The 21,026-nt window shown below is 43.2% G+C and overlaps 1 protein-coding gene across 1 annotated transcript in view; it reads right to left on the bottom strand.

Annotated features, from left to right (window-relative positions):
- Window positions 1-12,014: 12,014 nt before the first annotated feature.
- The window catches only part of LOC311224265 (TGF-beta receptor type-2-like), a 119,984-nt gene continuing 110,972 nt past the window's right edge, over window positions 12,015-21,026 (bottom strand). The window contains exon 9 of the mRNA XM_084309177.1: window positions 12,015-16,404. Coding sequence (XP_084165303.1) covers window positions 16,141-16,404 — 264 coding nt within the window. The 3' untranslated portion in view covers window positions 12,015-16,140. The remainder of the gene's footprint in view (window positions 16,405-21,026) is intronic.

Genomic DNA, 21,026 nt, shown 5'->3' on the forward strand with positions numbered 1-21,026 from the left:
ATTTTCTAAGTTTAGGTTTTTTCTAAATCTCCACCTTCCACTTATCCTGATGCATTGTTGATAATTTTGTTTTAATTATGTGAACCTTACACTGCAGATTGTTCATAAAAATCATACTCAAGTCAGTAGAAGAAAAAATCATGGACATCTCTCTTGACCAGGGATGACCGTGTGCTCTGTCCCAATTAAAAATCTTTTTTGTCACCCTGCCATTTGGCAGCTGGACCAGGCGGTTCCATAACCTCACCATTTCACCTTTTTGCTTGACCAAGCAAGAGTCCCACCCCATGTCCCCTTCTATAGCCCCTTTTTTGTGTGTATTTATGGACTCATAAAAAGTATCTTATGGCCCGGTTCTGGATAGCATTACATTCAGGTGCATCATCAAAACCCCATACTCCAGCAGCATAAAATAAAACAGAACCCACCATTGAATCAAATAATTGTGTAAATGTTGAAAACCCAAGGTCAGTGCACACTTTCATTTTACTCAACACACCCCCTAGCGCCCTTCCTGCTGACTCAGACATTATTTTCCTTCCTTCTATGAAGCTCATGTACTCATTAAAGGTGAAACCAAGATATTCATAAGAATGTGTGTAAATCAGGGGCGTTGGTCCAAATTGAAATGTATGGCTACTCTGCTGTTCATGCTGTTTCCTGAAGTGCATAATCTGTGTTTTTTCACTGTTAATCGCAAGTCTCCATTTCATGCACCAAGAACTCATAATATTCAACATGTTTTGTAAATTTGCTTCATTTTCTGCAAACAGAACAATATCATCAGCGTACAATAAAATACTCATTATATTATCTATTGGAATACCAAGATGAATTGAAAATGGGGGATCCTGATGTAAACAAGACAAACGTCTTTCTCTGGTCTGCATCCCCTTAACAATTGTGTATTGAGCCGTACTGTATTGTACCCATTCTGCAATCTGTTAAATAAATGAATGAAATTCATTCATTCATTCATTCATTCATTCACCTCAGCTGCGCAGTGACTGGTCCACCTAGAGTGACAGTGCCGTTCAGGCAAGTCAGGTGAACCACAGCCCACAATACACAACTGAGGCGAATCCATTTCCCCAGAATAGGCCAACACTGGGCAAGCATTCCCTTTTGCAGGCCACACAGATAAATCATAACATTCCACAATAACGACTCATAATAATCTGCTTTCAATTCATATTCACATATCCTTCAATTTGATATAATAATAAGAATATTAATAATAATCCATAACTAAAAACACTCCAGGTTTTGCTCAGCTCGAGACAATCAATACTATTGTTGCTCCTGTGCCTCCACGTGTACCTGTATTTTCTTATATTGACTAATAACTTTTTAAAGTATTTTGTGGATAAGGTCAGTGGTGTTAGAGCAGGCATCTGCCCATCACCCCTCTCTGCCAGCCTTTCTACCACTGTCTCTCCTCCTCTCACGCTGCTAGACTCCTTCTCTCCAGTCACCTTAGAGCAGGTTTCTATAGGGAGGTGTAGTCTGACGTCACTGGTTGTTCCACCCATATAGGTGTAACCGGTGTCGTATTGCTCTGCGTTGTGTTTCGATTCGACCCCTGTTAAGGGATCGCCCTGAGTGGGAGTTGAACCCCGGTCTCCCACGCCACAGGCGGCATCACAGACCACTAGACCAAGAGGTGAATTCACTTCTTGGTAATGGGTCTGGACGCCTCTGGGGAGTGAGTTTACTTGCAGTACCGCTTAACGTCCACAGTCACTTCACTACACTGTCCATCGTGACTGTGGATAGACACGCGGTACCTCCGTTACATAGGGATTTATCATTGGGAAAATGGATTATAGGCTATTGTAACAATTCTGCCGCATGGAAATTGAAAAGCATTACATTTTTGCACAAAATGAGTTCCCTTCTATCACTAACATTATTGTTTAAGCATTTTTGGTTGAAATACAATGTGGCGATATTTTTTTTATGATTAATTGCGAATATTTTCATGTTGAGCTATAGATTGTGAATGAATAAGCACAGAAAGGTACACCATGCAAATGTTAATGCTTTATTTGTTTTAAACGAGACGATTTAGAAATGGGCAATGGGGAAATACATTGCATTGGACAGAGGGTGGAACACGAAAAACGGCAATGACGTAACCACTACACTGCCCTATAAAGAGTAAGATAAGATGATCCTTTATTAATCCCCTTGGTGAAATTCGGGTGTCAAAGCAGCATGGGGGGGGGGGGGGGGGTACAGGGTGGGGGATACATAGCTTCACAGTCCTATACAGTCCAGTATCTATATACGCTATAGGTACACTTTATAATATAAAAAAAAGTACAAACACAAGATAGACAAAGTGATGAGAGTCCAGTGATATGAGTCTCTAGTGCAAAATACAAGAGTCAGTAAGGTGATGTGAGTCTCTAGTTCTCAAGTCCCGAGTTCTGACAGTGACTACCACAATTAGAGTTTACCCAAACCAAAAGCCCTGGGTAGACAAATCCGTCCGTGAGAATGCTGTTCATCGACTACAGCTCAGCATTCAATACCATAGTCCCCTCCAAACTCATAGCCAAGCTCAGGGACCTGGGCTTGAACTATGACCTCTGCCAGTGGGTCTTGGACTTCCTGATGGGCAGACCCCAGGTGGTGAGAGCAGGCAACTGCACCTCCTCATCCATCACTCTCAACATAGGGGCCCCCCAGGGCTGTGTTCTGAGTCCCCTCCTCTACTCCCTGTACACACATGACTGTGTGGCACAGCGGAACAACAACACAATCATCAAATTTGCTGACGACACAGTAGTGGTGGGCCTGATCTCTGCAAATGACGAGAGGGCCTACCTGGAGGAGGCCAAGGTTCTAGCGGGATGGTGTCAAGAGAACAGCCTCTCCCTGAACGTCAGCAAAACAAAGGAGATGATTGTGGACTTTAGGAGGTCAGGGGTCAGGGACTACAGCCCCCTCAGCATCGACGTGGCACCGGTTGAGAGAGTGAACAGTTTTAAGTACCTCGGAGTCCACATATCCGAGGACTTGACATGGACCTCACACATTGACAATGTTGTGAAGAAGGCACAGCAACGCCTCTACTTCCTCAGACGCCTAAGGAAGTTCCAAGTCAGTCAGAAGATCCTTAAGATCTTCTACTCATGCACAATAGAGAGCATACTGACTGGCAATGACGCATACTTACAGTAAGTCCTGTGCTAACCAGCTAGCCCCTGTGTTCACCGCCATATTTAATCGATCCCTGGCGGAGTCAGTGGTCCCTGCCTGCTTCAAGATGTCTACCATCATCCCTGTACCAAAGAAACCCTCCCCAACAGGTCTCAATGACTACAGACCGGTGGCACTCACCTCTGTGGCCATGAAATGTTTCGAGAGGCTGGTCAAGGATCACATCTGTGCCTCCCTCCCCAGTGATATGTACCCTATGCAATTTGCATACAGGCCAAACAGGTCCACTGATGATGCGTTCTTCCAAGTACTGCACAGCACCCTCTCTCACCTGGACCACCAGAAGGGGGGCTATGTGAGACTGTTGTTCATTGACTACAGCTCAGCGTTCAACACCATAGTCCCCACCAGACTGGTGGACAAATTGATCGAGCTGGGTCTGAGCTCCGCTCTGAGCGCCTGGATACTGGACTTTCTGAGCGAAAGGCCCCAGGCGGTCAGGGTGGGGGGTCAGACCTCCAACACCATCACCCTGAGCATCGGGTCCCCCCAGGGCTGTGTTCTGAGCCCCCTGCTGTACTCACCATACACACACGACTGTGTGGCCAAGTTCAGCTCCAACTCCATTGTGAAGTTTGTGGACGACACAGTGGTGGTGGGGCTGATCTCGGACAACGACGAGAAGGCCTACCGGGAGGAGGTTGAGGTACTGGAACGCTGGTGCCAGGACAACAGCCTGCTCCTGAACATTGGTAAAACCAAGGAGCTGATCGTGGATTTTAGGAGGAGACAGCAGGAGACACACACACCACTGAAGATAAACAGGGCTACCGTGGACAGGGTGAGCAGCTTCAAGTACCAGGGGGTCCACATCTCAGAGGACCTGACATGGACAACACACATAGACTCAGTCGTAAAAAAGGCGAAGCAGTGCCTCTACCACCTGAGACAGTTAAGGAAGTTCAGAGTATCTGGGAAGATACTCCAGTCCTTCTACTCCGGAGCTGTAGAGAGCATCTTGACTGGAAACATCACTGCCTGGTATGGCAACAGCACGGCACAGGACAAGAAGGCCCTACAGAGAGTGGTGCGCTCAGCCGAGCGTACCACGGGTATTGCACTACCAACCCTGCAGGTCCTATACAACAAGAGGTGCAAATCCAGAGCCTGCGGGATAATGAAAGACCCTCACCACCCCAACAACAGCCTGTTCATGCTGCTGCGGTCAGGCAAACGCCTGCGAACACCAGTAACGAGGACAGAGAGACTTCGGCTCAGCTTCTTCACCCAGGCCATCAGAGCCTTGAACACTGAACTCTCCACGCACAAGCACACATGAGCACACACACAACATACAGACTGTACATGCTCACACACTAGCAGCCACTTTAACATGAGCACACACACACTCATGCTGCACACGCTCACACTTATGGACACTTTACAGAAGGAAAGGTCACTTTAATAATAGTATAGTATAACTTGAGATTGTATAACATAGCATTGTATAGCAGTGTACATAAAGATCCAGTGCCTCATCCGTAGCTAACGGTGTACTGCACTACCACAGGACCTAGCATGTCCTACCATGCTCTGTAAATAACTCATGTACAGATACCGATATGGCCTACTTTGTTTACTTGTTTATTGCACAATGTCGCTCTATTGGTTGGATTCTTATTATATATTATTACTATTGTATTATGCACATTGTTGCGGGCAAGACCCCCCGCATTTCACTGTATACCTATATGCCGTGACAAATAAAACTCTTGTATCTTGTAATATCACCTCCTGGTTTGGGAATAGCACCGCACAAGACCGTAGCAGACTACAGAGAGTGGCCCGCTCAGCCGAACGCACAATTGGAGGGGGGCTTCCCACTCTCCAGGGCATTTACAACAAGCGGTGCATGGGCAAGGCTAAGAGAATTATCAAAGACTCGAGCCACCCAAACAACTGCCTCTTTGAATTGATGCGGTCAGGCAAGCGATACAGGAGTCTCATGGCAAGTACAGAGAGACTCAGAAGAAGCTTCTATCCCCAGGCCATCAGGATGCTCAACGAACAATAACACTATGTAACAACCATCAAATGCACTCACAGCACACACATCCACACGCACACACTCACTTTAAACATACAACTCACTGCAGAACCCACTATAACCACTTTAGTACACCTAAGCACACTTTATATTTATCGGTAAAGAATTTGCACTAAAACCCATACCTCATTACACCTTACTGTAAATTATATTGTACCTAAATTGTACCTCATCCCACTTCTGCTTTGCACTGTATAGTATATTGTATGGTAACTCAGTTACTTCTACTCTACATAGAGCATTGTATATATGTATATACTGAACATTTTTGTCTACGTACTTGACTTCTATTTTATACTTGCTATAATTATTTTATTATCTATTTTTGCCTAGCACAGTCTCTGGAGCGAAACAGAAAGAAACATTTTGTATAAAAGTATTCTGTACTTCTGTATGACAACTAATAAAGAAACTTGAACTTGATAGTTCTGGCAGCAGAGCCTGCCGTCCAAGCCCTTTGTTGTAGAGCCTGATGGCTGCCGGTATAAAGGACCGACCCAGTTTGTGGTGTGTCGGGGGCCGGGGGGGATGAGTCTTAGGCTGAATGTGCTCTTCATTCTGGCTAGCTTCTCGTAGGGTAAAGATAGCAGCAGTCGGTTGCACACGTCGAACGACCTGAGTCTCCTCAGAAAGAACAGCCTACTCTGTCCCTTCCTGTAGAGGGCCTCAGTGTTGTCCGACCAGTCCAGTTTATTGTTCAGGTGAACTCAGAGGAACTTGTAGGACTCCACCATCTTTACCTCCTCCCCTGCCTCTCTGATAGTCTACCACCAGCTGGTCTGGTGGTGGACGCGGGCAAATACTGCAGCATGGTCATGCTGGACCTACAAAAGGCCTTCGACACTGTCAATCACTCCATTCTGATTGACAAGCTAAAAGCAATTGGTTTAAACTTTTGATAGTTTATCAGTGAGCTGGATGCAATCCTACCTTGAGGTGAGAGAACAGATGGTGGAGGTAAACGGTACCCTATCCTCCCCCCTTCCCAGTGAGCTGTGATGTTCCACAAGGAAGCATACTAGGACCGCTACTGTTTCTAATTTATGCAAATGACATGTCATCAGTTTGTGACTGCAACTTGTTCTTGTTCGCGGACGACTCAGCCCTGCTGATCTCTGAGAAGAACAAGTTACAGGTTGAAAAAACCCTCAGCTCGGAACTAGGCAAAATCTGCAACTGGCTCGCTGATAACAAACTATCATTACACCTGGGTAAAACAGAGTCCATTCTCTTCGGATCAAATAACAAACTCAGCAAGACCGACGGCTTCTCGGTTACAGTGGGTGACAATATTGTCACAAGGAAAGATGAAATTACATACCTAGGTTCCATCCTAGAGGCAAATCTTTCCTGTGACATCCAAATGGCATCCAGGGTAATAAAAAAAAGTCAACCAACAAACTAGATTCTTGTACCGGATCTCCTCTCTGGTAAACAAGAAGACCCTGAAGACTCATTCAAGGGTACTACGACTATGCTTGCACCTCATGGTACCAAAACACCTCAAAGGCGCTAAAAACAAGATTACAAACATCACAAAACAAACTGGTCAGACTACTACTTGACCTTACTCCTAGAACCCACCTCACCCCTGCCCACTTTGACTACCTAGGATGGCTTAGAGTAGACGACAGAGTACAGCAACTTGCAATGGGCCTGGTCTACAAGATACACTACACAACTAAGGTACCCATATACATGTCAAAATACTTCCCAAAGGTCAGTGAATACCACGACCACAACACCAGAGGAAGCTCAACAAATCATGTTAAACCCAGATTCGGCTCAAACAAGGGACTAAACACGTTTAGCAGTTATGCCACATCAATGTGGAACGCCCTACCCACAGCTGTAAAGGAATGTGAATCCCTATACCCACATTCAAAACCGCTCTTAAAGAGCACCTACGGGAGGCTGCAATTCTAAACTGGCCACGTAAATGTCCAAACCCCCCCACCCCCTCCTAATAGACAGTCTCCTCCCCACCGTATATTCTCTCCCCACCGTATGTATATTTCTCTCCCACCCACCCACCCCCTCCTAATGTACAGTCTCATCCCCATCATATGTATATACTCTCTGTCAGGATCTATGGGTAACAGTACTGTATATTTGCATATCGTATATGTCACAAATGTAACAGTACTATATACCTGTATGTCATGTATGTCCCTATGCCATAAATGTCATGATGTCATGTATGTGTACGAAGCTCTCCACCAGGGCCCTGTATTCAGCCTCATCATCATCCACAATGTAGCTGACGATGGAGGAGTCATCGGAGAACTTCTGCAGGTAGATAGTGCTGTACAAAACTAAACCCTCTTCTAATCCCCTTGATGCTGTTCCTTCATCCCTGATTTGAGAGGTCCTTGACTCAATTGGTCCCACAATTTTGTCAATAATTAACCGCTCTCTGGCATCAGGTTCTGTCCCTAGCCATTTTAAACATGCCATAGTTCAACCTCTTTTAAAAAAGGCTAACCTAGACCCCTCTCTTCCTGAGAATTATAGACCAATCTCCAAGCTACCTCTGCTGTCCAAGGTGCTGGAGAAGATTGTAGCTGAGCAGCTTCTCATGGTTCTAGAAACCCATAATCTGCATGACCCATTCCAATCAGGCTTTCAGAAATGTCATTCCACCGAAACAGCCCTTCATAAGGTTACCAATGACATTGTAATGGCTGCAGGTGATGGTAAACACACCTTATTAGTTCTATTGGACCTCATCGCAGCCTTTGACACGGTTGATCATGTGGTTATGATGCGTAGGCTCAATGATGTGTTTGGGATCTCTGGGTCAGCACTGAGATGGTTCTCATCTTACCTAGCTGATAGAAGCTTTTGTGTGTCAGTGGGTCAGTTTATGTCTGACTCTACCCAACTGTCCTGTGGGGTTCCGCAAGGTTCTGTGCTGGGGCCAATGCTGTTCTCCCGATATATGTTTCCCCTAAACCAGATTATTAAACATTTTAATGGCATATTTTATAAATTTTATGCGGATGGCATCCAATTGTATTGTTCTTTTAAGCCCAGTGAGTGTAATTGTTTTTGCATTATTAATGAATGCATCGATGCCATCAAGAGCTGGATGGCTGATCATTTCCTTCAGCTTAATGCAAGTAAGACAGAAGCCCTCATTATTGCTCCCAACCACATCATCCCCATTATAAAACATCGTATTGGACCTCTAGGTCAGTGTGTCAAACCTCATGTGAGGGACTTTTTTATGACTCTCTCGTCTTTTAAAAGCCATGTCAACCAGCTCACACGGTCATGTTTTTATCAGCTCAGAAACATTGCCAAATTAAGATTTGTTGTTTCTAGAGCTGAAATGGAAATGATCATCCATGCTTTTATTTCATCACGCCGGGACTATTGCAATAAAATTTGTACCTGTCTGGATAAATCTGTGCTAAACCGCTTGCAAATCATTCAAAATGCAGCGGCAAGGCTTTTAACTGGGACAAGTAGGTGTGCCCACATCACCCCCATTGTATCCACTCTACATTGGCTACCCATTAATTATCGTGTCCATTTAAAAATTCTTGTTTTAACTTTTAAAGCCTGTGTACATTTTTTATTTACTGCATCCCTACTCCCCCAGTCGTGCATTTAGGTCCTCCCACCAAAATCTTAATAGCCAAAGGTGACCGGTCCTTCCAATTCATGGCCCCTACCCTTTGGAACACCCTCCTCCTTTCTATGCGTTCACTTGACTCCCTATCCACTTTTAAGGAACAGTTGAATGCATGAATGTTGAATGCATTGAATCCACCCCCTCCTAATAGTCAGTCTCCTCCCCACCGTATGTATACTTCTCTCCCACCCACCCACCCACCCCCTCCTAATGTACAGTCCCCTCCCCATCATATGTATATACCCTGTCAGGATCTATGGGTAACAGTACTGTATATTTGCATATTGTATATGTCACAAATGTAACAGTACTATATACCTGTATGTCATGTATGTCCCTATGCCATAAATGTCATGTCATGTATGTCATAAATGTCACTATGAATTGAAAATGGGGGACCCTGATGTAAACAAGACAAACGTCTTTCTCTGGTCTGCATCCCCTTAAAGGGGACATGTACTATAAATGTCATTTTTCAGTCTCTAGCATTGTATTATAGTAATAGGAGTTCGTATCAATGTGTTTTAGTGTCTAAATACCATATTGGCGGATTGCTCTGATTCAGCTCAGATCATTTCCTTCTCCAGTAAATTAGGCCATCCTGATTTGAAGGCCTGAATGACGTTACTCAGGCTCTGGGTAGCAGACAGTGATGTGATTGGCTCTGTGGTTATAGCTAATGCCCGCCCACAATCTAAATAGACTGACTGTACACAGCGAGTGGAAACCACTTCCTCATAGGGCTGGGCGATATGACGATATTATATAAATATCGGGTACAGTTCATTAACGATACACTTTTTTAACGTATTGTGGATATCGTGATGTTTTGCCCAAGAGGATTGTGTCGCGTCAATCTGGTCCACACCCGTTCAAACTTTTGAACAACGCCGCCCCCACACACACTACTGCATCAAAGTTACTAATTATTATTAACAAAGGCATTCGTTTTGTGGCATTAACGTTATATAGTTAGTTACACGTTCAATAACATTAGCGTATTTACCCAAACATAGCAACGTCCGATGACGACATAGATAGCAAGCGTTACTGTTCATATCTCAGCCCGTGCGGAGTTGTGCATGCCCATTCTGCGGTCTGTTAATAAAGTTTTCAATCAAACAGATGTATGGAAAGGCTTTTATTATAACATTCGTTGCAATAAAATCATTATGGCTTGTTTAGTCATGCTGCGGTGCGCTGGTAATCACTCGTCTGCCGCAGGGAGCTGTTGTTGTCGTTGAGCTGAGCTCAGCTCTCGTCAAAATCAATTGCGGAAGTAAAAAACGCATAGAGCTTGCCGATTGGTGCTAAGAACAGCAGGGCGGGTTCAATCGGTGTGACGTAATTGGCAGACTCGACTGTCAATCAAAATTATGCTGTTGCCGGCTGAATGATCGAATGAATGCAAACGTTATTAACGATTGCAGAATGGGTACAATACAGTACAGCTCAATACAACAACAGTGGACTGGGGGATGAAGACCAGAAAAAGACTTTCGGCTTTTTTACATAAGGGTCCTCAATTAATCAAAACATTTAGAGACATACAAATATACAGTAGTTTCATAAAAATGCTAAAATGCTATTTATTGATTGATTGATTGATTTAAAACTTTATTAACATATTGCAGAATGGGTACAGTACAGCTCAATACATACAATTGTTAAGGGGATGCAGACCAGAGAAAGTCTTTCGTCTTGTTTACATCAGGGTCCCCCATTTTCAATTAATCATATTTCATATCTAAATCATATAATATCTCATTGCTAAATATATGCAATATATAATCTAATAATCCAATAATCTAAATCTAATATATAATATAAAAATGCTAAATGCATGGGTATTTTATTTAGTCTTTAATGTTAGCTTGCAAACTCAAATACTGTCTTGGTAAGCCTCATAATGAATTGTTTGGGGAAAAAAAGAAAAACATCGTGATGTGTATCGTGTATCGCCGAAAGGTCAGAAAATATCGTGATATCATATTTAGGCCATATCGCCCAGCCCTACTTCCTCATACTCTGCGTGCACTCTGGAGGGAGAGAGAGAGAGAGAGAGAGATAGAGAGCATTCAGGAGCACTTTGGGGGGGGGGACCTGCCGCGCCACACACACCTGTGATTGATAGAGTGATAGAAAGAAAAAAAGGAAGAGAGAGGGAGGAAGGGAGGCCCCCCCCCCACAAGCTGCCGCGCAGCACGAGAGGCAGAGAAAAAAAGAACGGCCTGTCTTTTTTCTCTCTCTCTCTCTCTCTCTACCAGCCGCAGACTGTGTGGACTGACTGTCACTCAAAGTGCTTATGGGCGGAGCCAGGCCATAACAGCCTGAAATCTTGAAGCTGAAAAATGATGGTTTTGAGTACTTGATTAGAAATATAAAACAATGCATTTTTTTGAAAAAAAACATACAGATGTCTTCAATACACTCACAGGAATTGTGTAAAGTTGCCCAAATAGTGCTAGGAATAGCAGTACATGTCCCCTCAATTGTGTGTATTGAGCCGTACTGTATTGTACCCATTCTGCAATCTCTTAAATAAAGTTTTCATTCATTCATTGAAAATGTTTTATTCAGACAGGCTTTTAATACATTTTAATTAATTCCTGGTTTTATACTTTGATTATTTATTTATAATTGTTGTTTTGTTTTTACGAGTGACATTTATGTTGCACTCATAGTTAGTTATTTAATTTACTTATGTTATGCCTATGCTTACGTTGTGTCAGAATTGTTTTATGTGTAGTGCATTTATCTCTATGTAACTGTTATAGGTTTTACTTCTGTGAAGCACTTTGTGATTTTATCTGTGAATGGTGCTATACAAATACAGTTTACTTACTTACTTATTTACTTACCTGATGTTTGTCCAACTGAGGAACGCTGTGGATGTGGGCATTGATAACCTCATCTGGTTATGATAGAATATACTGTTTTATCTATTATCAGGTCAGCTGGGATACAGGATTGTATACAGAGAACAGTCTCACAGAAACCAAGTTTCAAGAAAAAGAAGTAAGCCAAGATCAACCAGAATCAGAATATAATGCCAATGTTTAGTAGACAATACAGAAATATTTATTCATGAAAGATTTACAATATTTTACATATTACACATATACATGGCAGGGTAAAAGTCCTTTGGTATAATCCACATTTTTGTATTGATGATATAGACAAAAAGAGGGGGGGGGGGGGATATATCTCTGAAGAGAGAACACCTTTGCACACTTGTTTATTTTTTCAATATATAAATATATATATTGAATACATATATATATTTGAATATACTTGTACAGTATTCATATTAATTTGGGGTATCTAGCTTTTTGTAAGCTTTGATGCAGGTTGTATTATAGACCAAAAACTCAAAAAGCAATAAATATGAAAATGATATGAACGTTAAATATGGATATTGCATGGATCCATTGTGTGTGCTGACGTTTCCTCATCAGAGTCTATTTCCGCCTCAAACACCTTAAAGTAGAGTCAGGGGAGCTGTGGACATTGTACAAAAAAATACTCCTTTGTAAAATATGTATTTGTTCTGCATTAAAACATATAAGTAGTAGGATTACTTTCCCTTTCGGTTGACGTTTCTCTTATGTACAGGTATTGCATTATTTACATTGTGCTTGTTTATTTGGCAAACAAGTTAAAACTATTGCTATGTAAAAAGATCACTCACACACAGACAAAAACATGCATCTAGACACACGCACACTAACTCTCCCCCCCCCCACACACACACGACTACACAGATACACACACATGCACGCACACACAAAACACAGAAAAACATTCCTTTGGATGGTGCTGAGGAGGAAGGCCCCACAGCATCACTAATGTCATGGCAACGTCTGGATGGTGCTGAGGAGGAAGGCCCCACAGCATCACTAATGTCATGGCAACGTCTGGATGGTGCTGAGGAGGAAGGCCCCACAGCATCACTAATGTCATGGCAACGTCTGGATGGTGCTGAGGAGGAAGGCCCCACAGCATCACTAATGTCATGGCAACGTCTGGATGGTGCTGAGGAGGAAGGCCCCACAGCATCACTAATGTCATGGCAACGTCTGGATGGTGCTGAGGAGGAAGGCCCCACAGCATCACTAATGTCATGGCAACGTCTGGATGGTGCTGAGGAGGAAGGCCCCACAGCATCACTAGTGTCATGGGAACGTCTTACATTTTGGCTCAAAGTCATCACACAAAAACAAAGGCACTATTAGGCAAAATCTCTCATTAACCCAAACCCACCCACAGTTAGAATATGTCGACGTAAAAAAAAAAAACTATGTTATGCACAATATGTATCTGACATAAAGTGCAAATCAAATGTCTTTGGTTCTGATATAATGTAAAACTTTCCATCAGGTGTTTATTTAAAGGAGTTTGGTTTCCAAAAATAGCTATTCACCATATAACTTTAACCAAAACATTTTTAGCTTCAACGACTAACGGCGCCCCAGCGCTTCTTAACACTTTGAGTGCCAGCGACGTGTTATGTCGTTATTTCATGCCCCCTGTTGAGTGCTGACAACGCAAATTGTCGTTTATTTTTTTATTAGCGATCTGAATTCATATTTCATCAACCGAGTCTCCCGTTGGTACAGCAGCCCCTCTAGGAGCTCCGATGGGAAAATACCGCCCCCTATCGTCTATCCCTGTGTAACTGCAGGCCATTCGATTAGACTGGTGGATCTGTGGGGGGGGAGCCTACTGGCTCCACTATGCTGGCGAGGGATCTGATGAAGAGGGAAGTGATCGCGAGATGGAAAGCAGCCTGGAATATATATTTACAGCAGCCAATAATCAATCAATAAACGTGATCGATATTTGGAATGGCGATCAGGAATTGGAATAATCTTTTTGGAGAACATCTGATCTAAGGTAAGGAGTCTATGTTACCAGTTTTAGGATAATCGGAGCTATTTTCACTGAGATAACAGCGTGTCCCGTATGTGTATATGTGTGTGTGTGTGCTGTTGAGGAAATAAGAGAATCGATTTCTCAGCTCGCTTCTATAGCGTGCATAAGTATACTATCTATATACTATCGATAATCTAGCGTTTATTTGAAAACTATTCATAAATAGGCCGACAAATGACAACGTGTCTAGTGTATTCGAGAATATTCCAATAAATGCCGTTTATGACGGAATCTTTCTATTTTCCGGAAATTTTCGAGAAAACGATAGCTTTTCGAAATGCTATAAAAAGGATATGAACCGATTAAAAAACAATCCGTTTCGACAATGTTGACTGCAAACAAGTCATTGATAAGCGACGGGCAGATTAGACACATAGCCATAATTTAAAACATAGATTATGCGTTTTTAACGCTATCATTGAAGTGGGTGGCGGCATTCAAGGGGGTAAAAAGGAAAACACGGCCGGCACTGAAAGTGTTAAAGGCAGATTTCTATTTTTGGTTGTTTGCTACTCGTTCATTGAGGTGTTGGTCGGAAGTTCTACGCAATATATTTCCTTGTGCGGTCTCCCTTTTGAACGGAGAGAGACCCGCCTGTGAATACTGTATACATACAAAACAATTACCAACGTCTTTGGAAGCTTCCAGTTTACTTAAGGCTGTTTGGCTTTTGGCTCTTTGCTCGTCAAAGTGGAGGTTATACCTTGACGTCATTGACGTGGAGGAGTCCACAGATAAGAGTCCGACTGCAGTAAAAAGAAAAAAAGACCCCAACATCTTGTTAGGGTTTTTCTTTGCCAGGCACTTATTGCGATAGGTGGACCAGTCCTTCAGATGCCTTGGAACAGCATGTTAGCACTGGGTAGGTCAGGCCCGCTGGGTAGGTAGGGCCCGCTGATAAGCACAAGCTAGCTGGTTATCTTGCCGCTATCTGGGACATGTTGCTTTGGTTGACAAATGCTTAAAGGAACACTCCAACATTTTGGGAAATTAGCTTATTTGCCATCTACCCTGGAGTTAGACAAGAAGATAAATACCTTTTTCTTCTCTGTGCATGCAGTAGGAGTAGGAAGACGTTGGGAACTAGGCTAATGGAGGAACTTAATTCCAGTGACTGACTCTAAGCTAGGCTAACGGTGCGCGTCTTCCTACTCCTACTGCATGCACAGAGAAGAAAAAGGTATGTATCTTAACACTCCAACATTTTGGGAACCCTGGAGTTAGACAAGAAGATGCATACCTTTTTCTTCTCTGTGCATGCAGTAGGAGTAGGAAGAGGTTGGGAACTAGGCTAATGGAGGAACCTACTTCCAGTGACTGACGCTAAGCTAGGCTAACGGTGCGTGTCTTCCTACTTCTACTGCATGCACAGAGAAGAAAAAATGTATGTATCTTCTTGTCTAACTCCAGGGTAGATGGCAAATAAGCTAATTTCCCAAAATGTTGGAGTTTTCCTTTAACAACTTAATAACATTGAGAAAAATTACAACAAATTCTAAATATCAAGACACACAGGGAACTTTGCACCAGACACTGCTGGCATTTGTCTTCTGCCTAAAAAGCTAGCCTAAAATGACATGTTCAATATGTCATTTAACAAGTCACAGCTGAAGGACAATCAAGCCACAATTGGTAGTATTTTACAAGGGGCACTCAGAGGGACCACACCCTAACCCACCACGAGACCACGCCCAGGTAACTCCTCCCACATACACAGGACACCTATCCTAGTATGGAACTAGAGTTTCAAGGTCTTTGGAAAAATAAGGTCTAGACATTGACAACATTTCCTTGATAACGGTGCGGAAATTCCGCATTCCAACGGACACGGCCGTGGGACCAGGATTCTATTCTAGTGAATGAGACGTTTAGAACTCTGGTCCTGGTCCGCTCTCCGGTAGCTGTTTACTTCCACATCAGTGCAAGTAACGTCTTTGCAAAATTAACTTCTTCTCGCGTCAGAAGAATCTTCACCTCACGTGAGACTTGCACACCTGAAAGGGTTAATCTCACAATACACTCAGTAACAAGGCTGGCGATTCCCATTATTTTAACCATCCAGGTTGATTCTTAGAATAGGAAGGAGAAAAAAAGGACCCCCCCCCCCTCCCCAAATAATGCTTGGCTCCCTGCAAGAAGTGGCTGAAACAACAGAAAGACTGTCAGACGGACTGTCCAGCCTAAATATATGCCGGCATTTGGCTGGAGTCTGGTGTTACTTCCCCACCGTGGACATTGACCTGAAGTGTCGTTGACATTCGCAAGAGACACTTTGGATGGAGCACTCGTCTCACTTCTCGTCGCTGACCGAACAGTCCACAGGGGTGACGTCCTGTGTCTCTGTGATCTTCACCTCCTCCGCCATCAGCTCCTCCTCCTCAGACGGGACCTTCAGCTCCTCTGGGATCTTCTCCGCCGAGGAGCTGCGACTGGAGATCTTCTTGATCTCGTCCTCGACCTCTGCGAGCCGCTCGGCCACGCAGTGGGCGGTGAGGCGAGCCTCTGGGTCGTGGTCCCAGCAGTCCTCGATGGTGTCGCAGATCACGGCCACGCCCTGAGGAGACAGGAGGGGGACGCCACGGATCAGATACAGTAGCTATATATCACAGCTGTATATGCACTGCTACACTTTGCTTACTTTATATCACAGCTGTATATGTACCTAGCTTCATATCACAGCTGTATATGTATTGTTATGCTTTGCTAGCTTTTTTATTTAATTTTATTTAACTTACTCAGAAGCATTTAAACCTAAACATTAACCTAAACATAAAATCCGGGCCACTGTTGAAATGGTCGAACTCCTCCAACTCCAACAGAGTCTTTCTGTTTACTGGGCTGCTAATGGCTGCGTGGAAATAACACGTCAGCCTCCAGGAAACAGACCATTTCAACGACTTGGGGTCAAATGGGGACAGAGCTCAATATCAACAATCTCTCACCAGGTGCACGGTCTTGCTGAAAGGAACTACCAGCACATGCAGACAACGTCCTAAAGAATAACTGTATTGCACAGGCAGCAGAATGCCCAATAATAGAACTATTAAAGAGGATACAGACTGAAACCTCTGTCTATTGTACCAATCTGCTACCCAATACTAGAACTATTAAATATGCACGTGCCGGTAGTTTCTCACACATGTTGGGGTTCTAATGTAATGTGAGTAGGGGTGTAACAATGCATCGATTAATCGAAATGCATCGATTCTAATGTGATGATTCAACTGCATTGGTTTGAAAATGTTAGAATCGATTATAATCTAAATTAATCTAAATAAAAAAATCTATATTCTTTTTATTATAATTTTTTTAATGTTTTTTTTGTGTGTATTGTTTTTATTGACCTATAGTCCATTCATGCTGAGTGAATCAGTTCCCCCAGCCACATTTGTGTATACATTTTTTTTGGGGAATTAACTGATTCCCTGACACTGACATTCCCTGACACTGACATTTATCGAAAATGAATCTAATCGAATCGTGGTCAAATGAAGAGATTTCATGATGCATTTAATCGTTGCCTGAATAATCGTAATCGAAATTAATCGTTGTGAGGTCGCATCGTTACACCCCTAAATGTGACTGTAGTTTCTCACATGTTGGGGTTGTAATGTAATGTGACTGTAGTCTCTCACACGTTGGGGTTGTAATGTAATGTGACTGTAGTTTCTCACACGTTGGGGTTGTAATGTAATGTGACTGTAGTTTCTCACACGTTGGGGTTGTAATGTAATGTGACTGTAGTTTCTCACACGTTGGGTTTGTAATGTAATGTGACTGTAGTTTCTCACATGCTGGGGTTGTAATGTAATGTGACTGTAGTTTCTCACACGTTGGGGTTGTAATGTAATGTGACTGTAGTTTCTCACACATTGGGGTTGTAATGTAATGTGACTGTAGTTTCTCACACATTGGGGTTGTAATATAATGTAACTGTAGTTTCTCACACGTTGGGGTTGTAATGTAATGTGACTGTAGTTTCTCACACGTTGGGGTTGTAATGTAATGTGACTATAGTTTCTCACACGTTGGGGTTGTAATGTAATGTGACTGTAGTTTCTCACACGTTGGGGTTGTAATGTAATGTGACTGTAGTTTCTCACACGTTGGGGTTGTAATGTAATGTGACTGTAGTTTCTCACACGTTGGGGTTGTAATGTAATGTGACTGTAGTCTCTCACACTTTGGGGTTGTAATGTAATGTGACTGTAGTTTCTCACACGTTGGGGTTGTCATGTAATGTGACTGTAGTTTCTCACACGTTGGGGTTGTAATGTAATGTGACTGTAGTTTCTCACACATTGGGGTTGTAATATAATGTAACTGTAGTTTCTCACACGTTGGGGTTGTAATGTAATGTGACTGTAGTCTCTCACACGTTGGGGTTGTAATGTAATGTGGCTGTAGTTTCTCACACGTTGGGGTTGTAATGTAATGTGACTGTAGTTTCTCACACGTTGGGGTTGTAATGTAATGTGACTGTAGTCTCTCACACGTTGGGGTTGTAATGTAATGTGACTGTAGTTTCTGTCTCACGTTGGGGTTGTAATGTAATGTGACTGTAGTTTCTCACACGTTGGGGTTGTAATGTAATGTGACTGTAGTTTCTCACATGTTGGGGTTGTAATGTAATAATGTGACTGTAGTTTCTCACACGTTGGGGTTGTAATGTAATGTGACTGTAGTCTCTCACACGTTGGGGTTGTAATGTAATCTGACTGTAGTTTCTCACACGTTGGGGTTGTAATGTAATCTGACTGTAGTTTCTCACACGTTGGGGTTGTAATGTAATGTGACTGTAGTTTCTCTCTCACGTTGGGGTTGTAATGTAATGTGACTGTAGTCTCTCACACGTTGGGGTTGTAATGTAATTTAATTGTTGTAGGGACGTCCCAATTGCCATTTCTTGGTGTATCGAAGCTTCAGTCATTATCAGTGAATAATCAAAGCTTCAATCTTCCATTTCAGTGCAAGGGGTAATCGAGGAGCTACCTGATGGCTGAGCAGCTGTTGGGGATCTCAGGGGTGAATGAGGAGCCTACCTTACATTCATTCATTTATTCAGAGTTTTATTTGCCACATGGAAGCAATACAATCATGCAGTTTTCATACAAAATCATGAATAACGTTCTACCATGGGCAAAAGGAGCAGGACGAAGAAGAATTCTTATAGTTACCTGCCTCCTATTCCTAAACTAAACAAGTATTACTTGATGGTCGGCGTACAACCTAATTTGCACAAAATAACAATTCATTGACTTCAGCAGTGCCTTCAACACCATCGACCCCCTCATACTGTTTCAAACCCTGACCAACATGAACATTGCCCCCTCCCTCTGTTTCTGGCTGCTGGACACACTGAAGGGCCGCAAACAAGTAGTCCGCTACAACAACCTCACCTCTCTCCCTCTGACCACCAACATCGGAGTACCACAGGGGTGTGTTCTTTCCCTGTGGCTTTTTTCCCTCTATACAAACAACCTCCGATCAGCATCCCCCTCAGTCAAATACGCGGACGACACCACCATCTTAGGGCTGATCTCCAACAACAAGGAGGATGACTACCGGCTGGAGGTGGAGCGGACACTAACGTGGTGCAGAGAACACAACCTCATTCTCAATGAAAGCAAGACTGTTGAACTCATCATTGACTTTAGGAAAACCACACCCACTAAAATACCCATGCTCATCAACAATCAACCCATTTCAGCCACAGACACATTCAAATACTTAGGAACATACATCAGCAATAAACTAAACTGGGACCATCACACCACTCATCTACTCAAAACAGCCAATCAAAGACTATTTCATCTGAGACAACTCAAGAAATATAAGGTTAGGAAGAACTTAATGATACAATTCTACACAGCCATAATACAAAACATTATTTCATTATCCATCACTGTATGGTACGGCAACACACCCAAACACACACTACTACACAGACTAGACAGGATCATTAAAAGGGCATCCAAAATCATCAACTGCAAACTCCCCACCCTGGACTCCATACACAAACATCACACCATCACACGCGCACACAAAATCATTAGCGACCCCCTGCACCCAGCTCATCACCTCTTCCAACACCTCCCCTCTGGTAGGAGGTTTAGGTCACTAGGAAGTCGCACGGTTAGGTTCAATAACAGTTTCCTCCCCAAGGCCATACAACTGCTTAACTCCAACTCATCCTAAATTTACCCCCTGCTGTTATGTTTCTTCTGGTCTAGGTTACATTGAACTGACATCTATAGTTTTTCGTACTGTACTGTTTCTGTCATGTATTTGTTCTAGGTGGTGTTTTCTGTACTGTACTGTTCCATGTGTATTTTTATGTTTTTGTGGTGTATTGTCGCAGCTACCACCTGCACCGTGCTTGAATTCCACCGGCCTGGCCGCGTGAATATTAAAGGCAACCAACTTGTGTTCGGCTTTTCTCTGATTGGCCGCGCCCCCCCGCCCCCACGCGCAGGCAAGCGCAGCCGTCCCACGTCCCAAATGAAATCCAAAGAGCAAGTGCGGCAGCGCGGGCAACCAATTTGTGTAGTGTTGGGCTGCTGTTCCAACGCACTTGTGTTGGGCTGCGGTAGCAGTGGAGCGCTGCTGACTGATTATTATGTTTCGCGTTTTCAACAACCAAAGTTAGATTCACTCGTCACTGTACATGTATAAACAAAGCCCATACAGTTATGAAATAATAAACACTGACTATCTGACTCTTACTAATAAACACTGTGTTAGGACTATAAACACTGTTAGGACTATCTGACTCTTAATAATAAACACTGTTACAGACTAGTGTTAGGACTATCTCGATTCACGCGTCACTACTGTAACTAGAAACTCTGGGTGTCACTGTACATCAGTAACGTTATTTCGCGTTTTTAACGTCAGCGGGGCGATGCGGTGATTAGTCCCCGGCTTCCGTGCACCGCCGCCGGCTCTACTCGGTCCAGCTCCAGCAGCAGCGACCGTGCTCCGTTGTAGAACGAAGCCCTTCAATGACAGAGCTCTCATATTTTGCGAATGCATAAACTATATCTTAAATTATGGCTATGTGTCTAATATGGCTGTCGCTTATCAATGACTTCGCGACAGCCATATTAGACACATCGCCATAATTTAAGATATAGTTTATGCATTCGCAAATATGAGAGCTCTGTCATTGAAGTG

Source organism: Notolepis coatsorum, assembly GCF_963971535.1.
Source record: "Notolepis coatsorum genome assembly, chromosome: 2".
In the NCBI taxonomy this organism is placed as follows: domain Eukaryota; kingdom Metazoa; phylum Chordata; class Actinopteri; order Aulopiformes; family Paralepididae; genus Notolepis; species Notolepis coatsorum.